At 45.9% G+C, this 17363-nt stretch overlaps 1 protein-coding gene across 1 annotated transcript in view; it reads left to right on the top strand.

Moving 5' to 3' along the window:
• LOC142566669 (arylsulfatase B-like) overlaps window positions 1–17363 on the top strand; it is a 178075-nt gene that overhangs the window by 135585 nt on the left and 25127 nt on the right. Inside the window, exons 7-8 of the mRNA XM_075677501.1 lie at window positions 7735–7861; window positions 13046–13342. Coding sequence (XP_075533616.1) covers window positions 7735–7861; window positions 13046–13342 — 424 coding nt within the window. The remainder of the gene's footprint in view (window positions 1–7734; window positions 7862–13045; window positions 13343–17363) is intronic.

Raw genomic sequence — 17363 nt, forward strand, 5'->3', positions numbered from 1 at the left:
CGAGATTGTCTTCGTTGGGGCGAAGGCGAACGAGAATAGGGGCGGTTCGGCGCAGGATAATCAGTGGTGGCATTATCGGAGCGTGCGAGGTAGAGAGGAGACGGGCAACCTGAGGGGCGAGAGTAGGCAATTTAAGTAGACCGGGATCGGGGAACCCCAGCGACTGCAACAGTGCCGAGAAATGTGCCTGATTCGACGGCAGTGAAAACAAATGGGCTTGTCGTCAGCAGTGCGCCATTCAGATGGTTTGCGGAAATGTGGTGGATAATAAGATGCGGAACGAGGCAGAATCGAAGAAGCCGGGTGCGTATCAGGGCGATGGGCCGAGCAGATGGCGTGAAGACCCATGTTTGCGAATTCCTGGCGGACAATTGCCTGGATCAGGGAAACAGTGACTGCAGGTGCGTTGGAGGAGCTGTAGTCGAAGGCAGCCGGATAGGCAGCCTTGATCTCACGCCGGACAATCCTGGTAACGTCGCCAGTGTTGGTGGGACGAGGAGCGTCGGCACAGGAAGATGTCGCTGGGGTGTTGGGCAGACGGGCAAACTGCTGGTCGATACGTCGGCTTTTAGCGAGTTCCAGGCGGCGGCACTCTTTTATAACTTCATCCACTGTCGCCACGTTGTTGAAAAGGAGCAAGCTGAAGGCGTCATCGGCAATGCCTTTGAACATGTGGGAAACCTTGCCGGACTCAGTCATGTGTGCGTCAACTTTACGGCACAGAGCCAAGACGTCCTGAATGTACGTGACGTAGGGCTCCGTTAACGTCTGCACGTGGCCGGATAACGCCTTTTGCGCGGCTAGTTGGTGACCGTATGGGTTGCCGAACAAGTCTCGGAGCTTTTGCTTAAGCGAGTCCCAACTGGTGAGCTCATCGTGCGTCCGAAACCAAACTCGAGGTGTGCCACCGAGGTAAAAGACTACGTTCGCGAGCATGATAGTAGCGCCCCACCGGTTATTGCAGCTGACGTGTTCGTACAGGCTAATGCAGTCCTGGACGTGTTCCCCGTCTTTGCCTGAGAATACGCCAGGAACACGGGGAGCGGGGAGAGTGATGTAGGTCGTCGAAGTGGCAGCAGGTGTCGGAGACGGCTGAGTCGAGTTGTCGTCGGTGGGAGCCATGAAGGAAGACTCGACGTACCGTCCACTGCGAAGCTCCGTGACGAGGTACAGGGAACGTCCACCTCCACCAAATATGTTACGTAGGAAGGCGCCGACGAAAAGCGATAAAGTATATTTACAAGGGAATACGCCGCATTTGGCCAAGAGGCAACAGCCCGCGCTAGCCTCCAATCGTCGTCGTCGTCGTCTTCTCGCTGCTCGCCTCTTCGTCATTGCAAATACTACCTACAACGCAGACAATATAGCACGCCACACCGCACGCTCACTCGAGCTCAAGCAGTTACACTCAGAATGCTACAAACAGACACATACCCCACTCAAAACAGATTACACCATTACATGCCTGAGCTCTACGACAAGTCTTATTGCACCAATTGCAATACATCCCTTAACGTTTATCATTTACTCTGGCCGTGCTCGCAAGCTCACGTAAACTACGAACAGGACAAGCGCAAGTTTGAAGAGGCAATCCGGAGCGAAGAACTCGCTCCCCAACTCTGGGCCGTCCAGCAGGTCCACGACGCCGCCAGGAAACTCAACCTCCCGGTTCCGTCGTGGGAGACGCCCACTCCATGAGAGCCCGCAGCTCTCGTGGCCTGCAGGACCTGAATAAAGTTGATTTCCTTCCTTCCTTCCGTAGCAATATGTTCATGAATAGGCAGGGTGATCGCCTTTACAGTTTACATAGTGCGGTAGGAGCGTTACAGTTCTCAGACGGATGATCGTTGGCACTGCACTTCGCGCATGTTTCTTGACCTCTACATGATTTCGATGCATGGCCGAACCATTGGCACTTCAAGCACTACCTCGGGTTCAGCATATACGGTCTGACATAGATATTTAGATATCCTGCGTTGAGAGAGGTGGGGAGAATGCTTATGCCAAAAGTAAGAATACCATGTTTAGTGGGGATTTGTTCATCGCTTGTTCGGATTGGTATTCTTTGAACATTCATCACATTTTGTTCATGATACCCCTCGACAAATATCCGCTGAGATAACGCCTCTGCAGGGTTCTAGAGAGGGATAGGCAGAAATTGTGACTTCGATGTCACCGATACTGGCGAGATCAGACAGCATTTGTACTTGTTCTTTGTTTCTCAGGTCAATTAGGAGGTCTGCGCTGGTCATTTCGAGGCATTCTAGCCTTCACCATATTTTTCTTAGGAGCATTTCGCATCCAAAAAAGGGATAGCTTACGCATACTTGTTTGTTCACCATGTAAGGCTTGGTAACGTGGAAAGGTGTCTGGGACGGTTCGGAGGGTAAGTTGAAAAGGTGTTATGGTGCGAGCATCTTTTCAGAGTCTATCTGGACGCCGGAGGAAGGCTTCTGCCATAACATGGTATCAAAATTCGACGTTGCTTTCAGCCAACCACCACCGGGCCTAATAAGGGACGCTACATGCTCCTAGAAACCTGCAAATGTCAGCTATGCACAGCAACTATAGCCTAAAGTATATACACAAGATTGGATATATTACACAAGGTTAGCCCTTCCCACCCAGTAATTCGGAAGTCAGAAGTGAACAGAAGACAGCGAAGATGAAAAGTTGAGAGAGAAAATTTATTGAAAATGTGGGAGGAAAGAGCGACTGCTCATTTCTTCCAGGTGTGTCAGTCTGGAGGCACCGTCTCCGTGAAGCAAAAGCCGAACAGGTGTGTTGTCTCTGCCAAGGGACCTTAAAGGTCCAAACACTCGGCATAGGCTCAATCCTAAGGATCCCCCTTTCCCCGTACATGGTTAAGCCGCGCACTGCAAGGCGTGGGAAGGTCCAACCCCCATGTGCTCGGGTTCGTGGTGCTGCAACACACTAGACGCCTGCTGAGTCAGACGCCCCTGCGGGGCTATTGTAAAAAACTTTCGCGCGTTGGGAGGAAGGTATATGTCATTCCGCATGCATCATTCAAATTCCACAAGGGCAAGTGAAAGCTCGCGGCTCATATGCCCCTGTTGCAAAAATTAGTCAGAACACGAATTCTGGGGAAAAACTGTTTTTGGTAATTCACAATGACAACCTAAAATTACCAATTCTCTGTAAATATTCTACTACAAACTCTGAACTGTGATATTTAGTTTCAAGATACACACGAAGACATCAACTAAATTCTTTCGCAGAAGCCAGGCTTTGCGTGTGGGTGTCTGGTGTGTGTACATCACAATACTTGCATTTACAATGTGTTTTTGCCGATTGCAATTGAACATTGACTTAGAAGTTACTATATACGAATTATTTCTAAGCAATAATGCTCCATAGCTGCGTATTCCTCATACAAAGTATGCAACGAGGGTATTTTGTTAATTCTGCGCTCAATGAGTTATACAAAACGAAAAAGCCTTGGAGCCGTAGATACAAGTTTTAGATATACTAAGCCGTAAAATAATTAATGAGGAGATCCCAGAGAGTGTCATGACAGCGTCCTATAAAACTTAAAGCAGTGAAGGGTAAACATATAAGTATGTGATAGAATCTCAGCGCAATGCTAGTGTACAACACATATAACGTTGCATTATCAAAATACTATTATTGGATGAATTAGCCATTGTAAATGAGTGCTTAAATGCACTCAACAGAAGCATGCACAAGAAATTATCTACAAATATAAAAATGAAGGACGAACAGATTGTGTGAGGCGGTAATCATGTACGCGATAAAAGTCATTGAAATAGTAATAGTAAATAGTAAATAGTAAATAGTATTCCGCACCGTATGGCTGCAGTGTACATTGAACATTGCATTTCATTGGCCACTGTGAAGCGTCAGAACAAACGGTTCAAAGAAGGGCGTGAAAGTTGCAAAGACGATCCCAGACCGGACCAAAGCCACCCCTAACAAAATTGCTAATGTTGTTGAGCTGATGGCACAAGAACGGAGGATAAGCATCGATGAACAGGCAGAGCATGTGAACATCAGTCACGGTTCGGTTCACCTTCACCGTTCACGAGATAATGGATGAACATCTCGGCTATCGGCTCTTGTGTGCGCAATGGATGCCCAAGATTTTGAACCACCGCCAGAATACGTAGAAGTTCGGCGCCGCCTTTACTCATCTGATCCGGCATCACAATAAGGGTGAAGATTTCTTGTCGGCAATTGTGATCGGAGACGAACCATCCTACCACTACTACGAGCCTGAAATACGACGGCAAAGCTTACAATGGGAACATTCGAATTCACCACCCCCAAAGAAAGCAAAGGCCGTCATTTCTGCCGGAAAGTGTTGTTGACTTTTATTTTTCGATCTACAGGGACCATTACTGATAGAATTTGCTAAACCTTGAGAGACTATCAATTGTTTCCGATATTGTGAAACGCCGGATCGGCTGCGTGTCGCAATCAAGAACAAACTACGTGAAAAATTGACGAATGATGTCATCATGTTCCACGACAATGCCCGTCCCCACGTATTGACCGTGCGTAGCGTTCAAGAATTCGTTTGCAGTATCTTTGGCAATGGCAATGCAGTTATTATTCATGTATTTGATCCCTAGGCAAATTGTTTAAAAGGAAGCTTTAGCTCGGACCCAACTCCGACGTGGCCTATTGAGATACATGTAAAACGCAGAAACGGTTTTCTGAGAGAACTCCTGAATCGCTTTTAATGAAATTTGTTGCATTTGAGAGAGTAAGTTACACTCTAGTGTCTGTTGGAAGCGGGATTCCGATTTAGGGCGCGAACATTGTTTAAAATATTTTGGAAAATTCTAAAGTTCGAAGAAAATAGAAGCACGAAGTTTAGTAATTAATAGCTCTGCATCAAGAACAGATATCGCGGTTCTGTAAACGGCATCCATTACGCTATTCAAAGCGGACAAATCCGGTATGTCTATTTGTATCTTAAGTGAATTAGTTGTGTTATGTACAAGGGTTCTGCAAAAGCCGTATTTCCATAATACTTATTTTTTTCAGACTCATGTGTAACATTAATTTTGTCCGCTGTAGATGTACTATTACGTGCAATTCACAAAATTGTGATATCAATTTGATAATTTACAGAGTTGTAAACTTCATTGTTTCGTTTTCTGAAAATTTTCCATGTTTGCCACTTTTCAATAAAATATTGACGACCTAAATGGAAAATTCTAAACAAACAATCACTAGAAATTATGTTTTTTTCTTTTAAATGTAACAAACCTCATCAAATTCGGTGCAGTGGTTGCCGAGAAAAATGAATTTCCATTCTATATATATTTAGATAGGAGCATCCGACCTAATGTCTCCTCTTAGGAGGAGGCCGAGGTGCATTGTGCGCCCCCCCCCCCCCCCGAACGAAATTTCTGGCTAAGCCACTGACGCCAAGCGTGAGCACAAGAACATGCACAAGAGCCCAACCCGCTAAGGTAAAAACGTCAATGACCATCCGTCTACATGTTCCAGAATTTGTGTGCACCGTATGTGGCCGGGTATTTCAGTTCCTAGATGCTATTTTATAGAGGGTGTCCCGACTATCATACACCACGATGTAAAAAAATATGCAAATGCTACGTAGCTGCACAGAACCAAGGTAATGTTCGTTGCCGTCGCTTGGAGATACTCAGATGCTTTCTTTTAATTGCGCCTAATTACATAATTCGTCCAAAATAACACTGAAATTTTCCAATAATACGGTTATGTTAAAAGTGTCATTGATAAAATTGTGAGTACGAGGGAATACATGCAATGTGCTTAGAGTAGCCAGTCGCGCGGCAGTTTTGCGTGTATTCATGAGATTCATTCACGCGGAAAACACTTTTATGTAGCACGTATTGAGCAACAGAAAGCTGTATCGCGTGTTTTTCATGTTGCTCTAAAATTTTCTCATTGATACTTTCAGTCTAGGTATACTATTTGAGAAGGTGAATGATTAATTACGACTAATTATGTAATTAGGATGAATTCCAAAATATTTATAGGTATCTGCAAGTGACGGCAACTGACATTACCATGGTTCTGTCCAGCTATGTGGTTTTTGCACACTTTTAAATTTTGGCGCATGGTAGTTTGGAAACCCTATGGACCGCTTCATCTGGCGAGGAGCATAGGGCGCGCGGCGAGCCTTTCCTCCTCTCTGGCTTGGGCGATCCGGCGCGGCGCTGCTTGAAAGTATTTCTGTCGCATGCTGCGGAACGATTTCGAGATGCTTTAGATCGTACTTTGTGAAATTTACACCATGTCCGTTGATATAAGGTCGTCAGGCAAGCCTTTCGGTGCATCGGTAACTACAGTAGGCGGAAATATGCCTTGGGTGCACAAACATGTGGCGCGCTTTATCAGCCGTGGTGTACGCACATTATCAGTCGCGGCGTGTGTATGTGTTGTGAACTATTTTGCTTATATCGGTTTTAATTACACAAGTAAAACCGGCGTCTCTGTATTAACAGCATTAAATGGTTAATTCCTGTCGGAACTGTCTCATCGCTTGGCGTAGAGAGTAAAACATAAGAGCGCATGCTCGTGGAGGGCCAACCTAACGCAACCACGAAACATCTAAGCGGTAGGCGCTATTTGTGATGCCCAGGCATCGTTCGCGCGCATTTCAAGTCTAGTAGGCTTGACATTACTATGTTTACGCCAGCCTTCCTGCATGAGGCCGATGGCGCTGCTCATAGGCGGCGTCACCGCGTATGCAATATGGCGGCGCCTACGAAAAAACGGTGTAAATACAAAAGACGATAATAGGTCACCGAGAGAGCCCCCAGCTTGTTTTATTGGAAGAGAATGCAAGCATACAGAGATCGGAAAGCATAGCATGCGAGGCCCTGGAGCAGGACACAATCAGAGAGGGCCTGATGACTGTGGCTCATTAAGTTAGCAAGGCTCAGAATCCAGCTGTTCCTCAAAGTGGTCCAGACACAAAGCGAAATATTATACATGGTAAAACACGTTTCGAAAGTCCAACCAGGCTCGCACTTTGCATGCACCCTTCGGCCCCCGCCGGCAACCCAGAACCCGGGGAACCCCTACTGCCGAACGCACTTGGTTCAGTGGACAACTAGGTGTCGCTCTGGATAAGTAGGGGGCAAGGCCAAGAGATAGGTGCCAGTTTAGGGCACTGCGTGATTTATAATGAGAAGACGAAAGGGGAGAGGAGCCGGCGGGCTACGGCACCCTTTCATGTGTACGTGCAAGTACCTTATAAGTGCCAATGAAGACGATGGGGCAGCGCGAAGCAGCCCCGAAATTACCACCCCAGCTGATGTGGTAGCGGTCGTGGAGCCGTGCGCTGCGAGTAAGCCTGCCTTGACATTTCCAGAGGGCGGCAAGAAATTTCAGAGTCGCGTTCGCCTAAGCCAGCACCGGCACGACCGACACATATCTAAGTAGAATGCCAATATTTATATCTCACTGACCAATACATCGTAATGAAGGAGGGAGCGATATCTGATGGCCACCAATGAAGTGAAAAATAAGTCAGTGCAAATTTGGCAGAGCACGTCAAGCACAATAACTATGACGCTATCAAGTGACTCCAGCGAGCAGTCGGCTACAGGAGGCTGCTTGAAAGAATTAGGGATCGGCAGAACGCCATAGGTACGAAACCACCGCGGCCGTGGCGGTGCTTTTACCTGTCAAAAGTCATATTTGTCTTTGGCGCTTAATTTTAAAGGACCTCTTAATCTTTTGCCATCGCAGCCCATGTTCATGTACTTGAGCACATTGGCGGCACATGGACAGACGGACGACCTCACCGTAGACGCCCCGGAAGAGAATCTGGCCAAGTTCCCTTACATTGGAGACAGAAACAGGACCCTTTTGGCTGGTAAGTTGAGCGCACAGGAAAACGTATTAAACTACATGCAGTGTTCCCTTCCTCAATAAAACATTGTTGACATATTCTTTGAAGTAATTGGTTCGTATTTTATAATATTGTACAATACATGTTGGCATTTTAGGAGGCGCAGTCTCCACGGCCGCGAGTAAGTGGATACGCTAACCAGATCCAATGCAAAGGACCTTCGTACGGCCTACCAACCCAAGTCATACGATCCAACAAATGCTTATAGAAACAATGCTCAAGATTGGCCTTCGTTTAAATGCTGCTGTGAACTGCGGAATAACTGTTTTCAGTCTGTTCCCCTGCAGGCGGATAGCTTCATCCACTAAGCGAAGGTACTAATTATCGGTCAAATGGTGAAATTCGTTCTCAAGCCAGCACGATGCACCGAACACGGAACAATGTTTACGAAGACGTTCACCTCGGCGACGCAGTTTGCAGAAGACGTGACTACTGCTTCGGGGCATTTACCGGATCTTTGTCACTAACAGACAGGGATTTGTTCATATTTCCTATATGAACAAAACAATCAAACCCCGGCCCTCAATCACCAGCAGCTGTGAAGCAACTGACCACGGCGGCGGTCAGACCTGCGACGCAGCTGAGGGAGCTAAGAATCCCTCGCTCCGGAAAGACCGCCGTTGGAATATGAACCTGCCAACGTTTAACGATAGAACGTTATCTAGTGAGGCGAGTCTAGCAGTGCTATTGGAGGAATTAGAGGGCAGCAAATGGGATATAATAGGGCTCAGAAAAGTTAGGAGGCCTAAAGAAGCATATACAGTGCTGAAACGCGGGCACGTCCTGTGCTACCGGCATTTAGCGGAGAGACGAGAACTAGGAGTCGGATTTCTGATTAATAAGAATATAGCTGTTAACATACAGGAATTCTATAGCATTAACGAGAGGGTGGCACTTCTTGTTGTGAAACTTAATAAGAGGTACAAAATGAAGGTTGTACAGGTCTACGCCCCTACATCCAGTCATGATGACCAGGAAGTCAAAAGCTTCTATGAAGACGTGGAATCGGCAATGGGTAAAGTCAACACAAGATACACTGTACTGATGGGCGACTTCAATGCCAAGGTAGGCAAGAAGCAGGCTGGAGACAAGGCAGAGGGGGAATATAGCATAGACACTAGGAATATCAGGGGAGAGTTATTAGTAGAGTTTGCGGAAGAGAATAATATGCGGATTATGAATACCTTCTTCCGCAAGCGGGATAGCCGAAAGTGGACGTGGAGGAGCCCGAACGGCGTGACTAGAAATGAAATAGACTTCATACGCTGCGCTAACCCTGGCATCATACAAGACGCGCACGTGCTCAGCAAGGTGCGCTGCAGTGACCATAGGATGGTAAGAACTCGAATTAGCCAAGAACTGAAGAGGGAACGGAAGAAACTGGTACATAAGAAGCCGATCAATGAGTTAGCGGTAAGAGGGAAAATAGAGGGATTTCAGATCAAGCTACAGAACAGGTATTCGGCTTTAACTCAGGAAGAAGACGCTACTGTTAAAGCAATGAACGACAATCTTGTGGGCATCATTAAGGAGTGTGAAATAGAAGTTGGTGGTGACTCCGTTAGACAAGATACCAGTAAGCTATCGCAGGAGACGAAAGATCTGATCAAGAAACGCCAGTAACTGAAAGCCTCTAACCCTACACCTAGAAAAGAACTGGCAGAACTTTTGAAGTTAATCAGCAAGCGTAAGACAGCTGACATAAGGAAGTATAATATGGATAGAATTGAACATGCTCTCAGGAACGGAGGATGCCTAAAAGCAATGAAGAAGAAACTAGGAATTAGCAAGAATCATATGTATGCCTTAAGAGACAAAGCTGGCAATATCATTACTAATATGCATTAGGTAGTTCAAGTGGCTGAGGAGTTCCATAGAGATTTATACAGTACCAGTGGCACCCACGATGATAATGGAAGATAGAGTAGTCTAGAGCAATTCGAAATCCCACAGCTAACGCCGGAAGAAGTAAAGAAAGCCTTGGGAGCTATGAAAAGGGGGAACGCAGCTGGGGAGGATCTGGTAACATCAGATTTGTTGAAGGATGGTGGGCAGATTGTTCTAGAGAAACTGGCCACCCTGTATACGTATTGCCTCATGAGTTCGAGGGTACCCGAATCTTGGAAAAACGCTAACATAATCCTAATCCATAAGAAAGGGGACTCCAAAGACTTGAAAAATTATAGACCGATCAGCTTACTGTCCGTTGCCTACAAAGTATTTACTAAGGTAATTGCAAATATAATCAGGAACACCTTAGGCTTCCGTCAAACAAAGGACCAGGCAGGATACCGTAAAGGCTACTCAACAATAGACCATATTCGCACTATCAATCAGGTGATCGAAAAATGTGCGGAATATAACTAACCTTTATATATAGCTTTCATTGATTACGAGAAAGCGTTTGATTCAGTCGAAAGCTCAGCAGTCATGGACGCATTGCGGAATCAGGGTGTAGACGAGCCGCATGTAAAAATACTGAAAGATATCTATAGCGGCTCCACCGCCACCGTAGTCCTCCATAAAGAAAGGAACAAAATCCCAATAAAGAAAGGCGTCAGGCAGGGAGATACGATCTCTCCAATGCTATTCACAGCGTGTTTACAGGAGGTATTCAGAGACCTGGATTGGGAAGAATTGGGGATAGAAGTTAATGGAGAATACCTTAGTAACTTATGATTCGCTGATCATATTGCCTTGATTAGTAACTCAGGGGACCAATTGCAATCCATGCTCACTGACATGGAGAGGCAAAGGAGAAGGGTGGGTCTAAAAATTAATCTGCAGAAAACTAAAGTATTGTTTAGCAGTCTCGGAAGAGAACAGCAGTTTACGATAGGTAGGGAGGCACTGGAAGTGGTAAGAGAATACGTCTACTTAGGACAGATAGTGACTGCGCATCCGGATCATGAGACTGAAATAATCAGAAGAATAAGCATGGACTGGGGTGCGTTTGGCAGGCATTCTTAGATCATGAACAGCAGGTTGCCCTTATCTCTCAAGAGAAAAGTTTATAACAGCTGTGTCTTACCAGTACTCACATGCGGGGCATAAACCTGGAGGCTTACGAAAAGCGTTCTACTTAAATTGAGGACGACGCAAGGAGCTATGGAAAGAAGAATGAAAGGTGTAACGTTAAGGGATAAGAAAATAGCTAATTCAGTGAGGGAACAAACGCGAGTTAATGATACCTTAGTTGAAATCAAGAAAAAGAAATGGGGGGGGGGGCACGGGCAGGACACGTAATGAGCAGGGAAGATAACCGATGGTCATTAAGAGTTACAGAATGGATTCCGAGGGAAGGGAAGCGTAGGAGAGGGCGACAGAAAGTTAGGTGGGCGGATGATATTAAGAACTTTGCAGGGACAACATTGCCACAATTAGCACATGACCGGGGTAGTTGGAGAAGTATGGGAGAGGCCTTTGCCCTGCAGTGGGCGTAACCAGTCTGATGATGATGATGCTGCTGCTGCTGCTGCTGCTGCTGCTGATGATGATGATGATGATGATATAAGTATTGCGCAGGTGTGCTTCATGTACGTTTAGGGACGATGGAGGAATGTTAATCGAGAAATCCTACAATGTGGCGTCCAAAATCATGGAGGTCATGTAATCTGCACGCCCTCTTTGATGGTACTCGTAATTAAAACGCATGCTTAGAATATTTTCTCGTTTTACGTTACTAAATAAAACTAACTTCTATCACCTAAAATGCACTTCATATGGTTGTTATTTTTGCCTCCGGGGACACTACCGAGAAACTGCATTTGACCTTGTTAGTAAGCTATGCTGCTACAATATATGTAAAGCGCTAGCGCTCTTAAGAAAATTCAGTCATGTTGTGACGTATTTCTGTACTAGTGCGTTTTTTACCTTCATTCCTTCAATTATTCATTCTTCCTTCATTCATTCATCCTTCATTACCTTCAAACGGAAAGAAAGATTTTCTTTCCGTTTGAATCGTTCCTTTTAAACTTTCTGTAGAGTTTCTTTGTCGTGCCATACAAATTAGTGTCGCCCAGAGTGATTCGGTGTTGGTCTGATAACTTTCACTTTTGTAATTTCTTGCTATGCACTCTTGTTAATGGCCTCTCTGAAGGTTAGCAGCGCTCTATGAGCAAAGTAACGCAAGAAATCTTTAGTGTAATTTTTGTCGTATGCGTATGTTTCTCGTGTTTTAGGGCTTTACTGAAAGAACTGACCAAGCACTTTTGTGCGCCACTGTGAAAGCCTACAAAAATGCGTGCTCTGTCATGCGTAGTGCAATCCTTACTACAATCACGCATATCAATTTGGCATCAGCAGTTGCCTAAGCTAGCCATGAGCAGGCAATAGAAATTGAAGAGAAAACTTCAACTACATTAATTTATAACAGACTGACCCTGCCATACGATAATGTGTGACTGAGCTTGAAAAGTGGCGAGATGGACCACTCATATTAAAGGCGACCAGACGAGTATTTAGGATCAGCATAGGTTTGGTAACCCTAACATGCATGACTGAAGCCACCATACACACCATTATTGCAATCAGCAAAGCGGAAACGCGAGTAACTATAACTGCAATAGCGAGAACGCTATAAAATAGAGCACAGTGGAGTTGAGGCCACGATTTATACGTTACGTTATCGGTAAATCAATGCCGCTCAAACGTTGAAATACGGCAAATTTTCGTTCGATGATTGGACGGTAGGAGACCCGAAAAAACGTGATCTTGCAACACAAAAATATTTCTTCAAACCATTCGCGCTTGGAAATAGACAGAAGTAATTGATAAACTTGATGAGAAATGCTGTTGCACCTGCATCAAATGTGATCAAATGAGAAACTAACAATACAATACATCAGAGGGCATCCACGCAGTAGTGCTTTGCTTTCTCTACAAGGCTGGAACGCAGTTCTACGATAGAGATATATTCTAGCTCCGCGATCAGTGGGGAAAATGTATGCGCTGGATTGGCCACTATGGAGGGAAATCAACAAAAGTTTTGAAAAAATAGCAAGAAAGTTTCACTTTCAGTGCAACATAATGATTTGTCAAGAGTTGTTGCGTATCACTTTCATTATGGCTCTCGTAGAAGTGTGATGGCCGCAGTGTGCGAATGTACGGATAAACATTCTAACCGTATTTTTGTCGACGTTCTCCTAGGTACCTTGGATGCGCTAGACGAGTCCGTGGGCCGTGTAGTGAATGCACTACATGGTCGTGGCATGTTATCTAACACGTTACTGGTGTTCGCCAGTGACAACGGTGGTATTCCTTGGGGCCTGTCTTCCAATACTGGCTCCAACTGGCCGCTGCGCGGCACCAAGGGCACCCTCTGGGAAGGAGGCATCCGGGTGCCCGCCCTAGTTTGGAGCCCACTTCTGAGGCCCGGCCCACGCATTGTCCTGCCGCAGCTGGTGCACGTCGTCGACTGGATGCCCACGCTCTACTCGGCTGCTGGTAATGAAGTTGGGGGGCATTTCTCCTAGAAACTGAAAATTACCGAGAGCAAAAAAAGAGAGAAAAAATTCCTGGACGAATGCGATACTCTCTAATGTGAAATTGGAGCACAGCTTTACACGTGTTCTCATTTAGCAATATACTGAGGCAAAGAATTTTAGTGAGACATGTAGCAGAGTCGTCAATCGTTGAAAATTAAATCTGCGGGTCATGCGCGTACGCTTTTCTAGGTGACTCGTCGAAGGTTTTGGTGTAATCGCTGGAGCCACGTGGCTTCCATGAAGTACTACACAATTCGAGTCGCGTATACAATCTGAATACAAAACCGTAAACCATGACAATAGAAACAATCGCAAACGAGACCAGACCAAGTAAATCAAACAATCGCGAGCGAGAGCTGACGCGAGCAGACGATAGTACGAAACGAGCGGTTCGGCTAAGAGCACATACGAGTACGCATTTAGCGGTCGGGCGGGTCCGCATGACGCTTGTTTGCTGCGTGCACGTCACTGAAGGGGCCGCTCTCATTGGTCTCCGCCGTTCGGTGTGTTCGTTCGCTCGGTTACCGACGCGGTCCCCTACGCTCGCCACAGGTACGGGCACCTAAGAGCTGCGCTCTAGAAAAACAGGTTATCACTAGTGCGAAAGCGAGCGAGCCTAATATCTATACTCAGTCAACACATCGGGTGCGACGCTGTGGAGGCTAGACATGCATCTTGTAGTGCATCTGTAGCACTACAACATATTGTCGTAATTTTTTGCCAGCAAATATTGGAAACTCTTATATAAATACACTCAGTAGCTGGCGAAAAAATTTTGATCCTTAAAAAATAACGGCGTTATACGACTGCTTGTACGTTATTTTGGATTAATTTGCTTTGCGTTATTTTCCTTATCGGGTTTTTAAATTGCAGCACGTCGCGGCAGCCTCGCGCACATGCTCGCACTGCTAGCGCGCACTGAAGGACAGACTGGCTATAGCTTCACCTCTTTCACTGTTTTACTTGTAATGCCACTAACCCGGTATGACGCTCAAAAGACGCCGTCGAAAATTCACGTGAGGAAAATTTCCAAGTGCCTTGAAAAAAAAAACAAATAAAATGTCCAGGGAAGTCACGAATCCACGTACTTTTCATTCATAAATGTATCACTAAACCACTTGACCAGCAAACTCGCGGACATGGCCGAATTTCTTGCACCGTTTCAACGCGTTGTACGCTACGTATAAAACGGAGTATAGTCTTGCCCCGCTTGCCCTTTCCAGGTGACCGCTCGCAAAGGTAAGCCAATACCGACTCATCAGGTATGTTGCTAGTTAACTTGAAGCAACGTAGCTTGTTTTGTGTTTACCGCTTCTTTTCACTTCGCACTCTTAAACTGTGCCCTAATTATCGCTTTAAGCTGCGCTCATTTAAACCTATCCATTACATGTTCTCAACTCAGTCGACGGCTCGCATTCCAGCGACAGTGGTGGGGTTTCAATGGCCATATGTCTAACATACCTTGCTGCTGTGATTCTGGTACACCAGCAACTCTAGTGGTCATAAACATTTTGGACGCCTCTACTATAGGGTATATAGGGTACAGGGTATAGTCTACTATAGTGTATAACACCTGTGTCTTACGAGTACTCACGTACGGGGCAAAAACCTGGAGGCTTACGAAAAGGGTTCTATTTAAATTGAGGACGACGCAGCGAGCTATGGAAAGAATAATGACAGGTGTATCGTTAAGGGATAAGAAAAGAGCAGATTGGGTGAGGGAACAAACGCGAGTTAATGACATCTTAGTTGAAATCAAGAAAAAGAAATGGGGGGGGGGGAGGCATGGGCAGGACATGTAATGAGGAGGGACGATAACCGATGTTCATTAAGGGTTACGGGCTGGATTCCAAGGCAAGGGAAGCGTAGCAGGGGGCGGCAGAAAGTTAGGTGGGTGGATGAGATTAATAAGTTTGCAGGGACAACATGGCCACAATTAGTACATGACCGGGGTAGTTGGAGAAGTATGGGAGAGGCCTTCGCGCTGCAGTGGGCGTAACCAGGCTGCTGCTGCTGCTGCTGCTGTTGATGATGATGATGATGATGACTATAGGGTAGATTTTGGCACGCAAAGGAGCACGCAGAAAGTGACGTGAACTACCAGCGAAATTTTGTAGTGGGGTAACTCGATCTGGGGTTGAGAATGAGAAGTCTTGGTAGGATGCCCCAGAAACAACATTGATACGTCCCTCGTGTGCAGCACACACCCATGTTATATGCAGCAGACTTGTTCTTCATGGTTATACTGCGCTCAGTTTTACAAACACGATACTAAGGAAGGACAGGACGTGGACGGACGAAGCGCAAACTACCAACTGTTTGATACTGTTAAAGAACGCGCTTATATACAAGGAGATATGTTGCGGGGGGGGGGGGGGGGTTGGGGGCTACATATAAAAAGATATGACAAGGTGACGACATGTGATTATAGTTTGGGTCAGGCATACATCCTTCACATGCACCCGTTCGCCCTGGCGAACTCAACCTCAGCTTTGATAAGCGCGATGGACGGAGTGCTTACGCACGTCTCTTTTTCTTTAGCTATCGCAAGCGCCTCCCATATTTCTCGCTCCATTTTTGTTTTTGATGTTCCGATGACTGTGGTGCTTTCTATTAGCGGGGAGCATTTGCACTGTTTGCAATGTGCGGCCAAGTTGCTAGGTGCTGTCAGAAGCTGGCACGTGTATTTGTGCTCCCGTAACCTATCGTTTAGACAACGTCCAGTTTGCCCAATGTATACTTTCCCGCAGTCTAGTGGGATTTGGTAAACAACTGAAGTAGCGCATTCCACGTACTTTTTTGAGTGCTTAGTCTGACAGACCGTACCACTAGGGTTGGCCTCTTTGGATCCTGCGTTCACCTTCTTGCACATGCCTTTTAGTTTTTGCGGGGCGGAGAACAGAACTTGAACGTCATGGCGTTGGGCTGTCTTTTTTATCCGATGTGACAAGCCATGGATGTAAGGCAACACCACGCGTTTTTTCAATTTTTTCTGTGTTTTCTGCCTTTTCCTGTTGGCTCTGATTTCGGGCAACAAGTTTTCACAGATTTGCACCACCATGCTGTTCGGGTACCCACTGTTTCTCAAGCGGCTTACTTGCAGATCGATGCTCTCCCTCACAGCATGGTGGCATGATTTTTCAATTGCTTGACTGATGCAAGCCTTGGCGATGCCTCTTTTAATGATTTTAGAATGGCAAGAGTCGTACCTCAGGATTTCTTTTTCTCCTCTAGTTTTGTAGCACCAGCACATGTGGGAGCCTCTGATCCTAATGTTTATATCAAGGTACTGCAATCGACCTTCGGTAGGAGTCTCGTACGTGAACTCTAAACCTTCATGTGCTTTTTTGAACATGCTGATGACAGTTTCTACGCTACATGGATCGGTTTGGTTTTCTTTCATGCACACCAAATAATCGTCAACATATCTGAAACAGGTAGTTATGTTCGTGTCTCCAAACAAGGCGGCAAGTTTCCTGTCTCCCACACTCAAATATAAGTCGGAAAGCACGGGAGCTATACAAGAACCAATAGCGATTCCATCCTTCTGCTCATACACGCTGTCACCATATTCGATAAACGCACCATGTAGATACAGTTTTAACAAGTTCACAAAACTAGAAATACTGCACTTGCACACGTCCTGAAATTTGGTGTAGCCCAACGTGTCGATGGCTTCTTCTACTGCTAATACCACCGCTTGCCTCGGGACACTGTAGAACAGGTCCTTCACGTCGATTGAAAAACAAGATGTCGGCGGGCTACTCTTTAGTGTTGCAATAACTTCGTCAGAGTTGCGGATCAAGAACGGGTCATCGAAAGGTAAAGAGTTCAAGCAGGCCTGAAGGTAGTCCGCGATGCATCTTTGCCATGTTCCGCGATCTTCAATAATCGTCCTAAAAGGAATTCCCTCTTTGTGGGTTTTTACCGTGAAAAATGGCTTCAGAGTGAGTTCTTTGCTCTCTTTCACGCGCTTTGCC

The sequence above is a fragment of the Dermacentor variabilis genome, unplaced genomic scaffold (assembly GCF_050947875.1).
Source record: "Dermacentor variabilis isolate Ectoservices unplaced genomic scaffold, ASM5094787v1 scaffold_13, whole genome shotgun sequence".
Lineage (NCBI taxonomy): Eukaryota > Metazoa > Arthropoda > Arachnida > Ixodida > Ixodidae > Dermacentor > Dermacentor variabilis.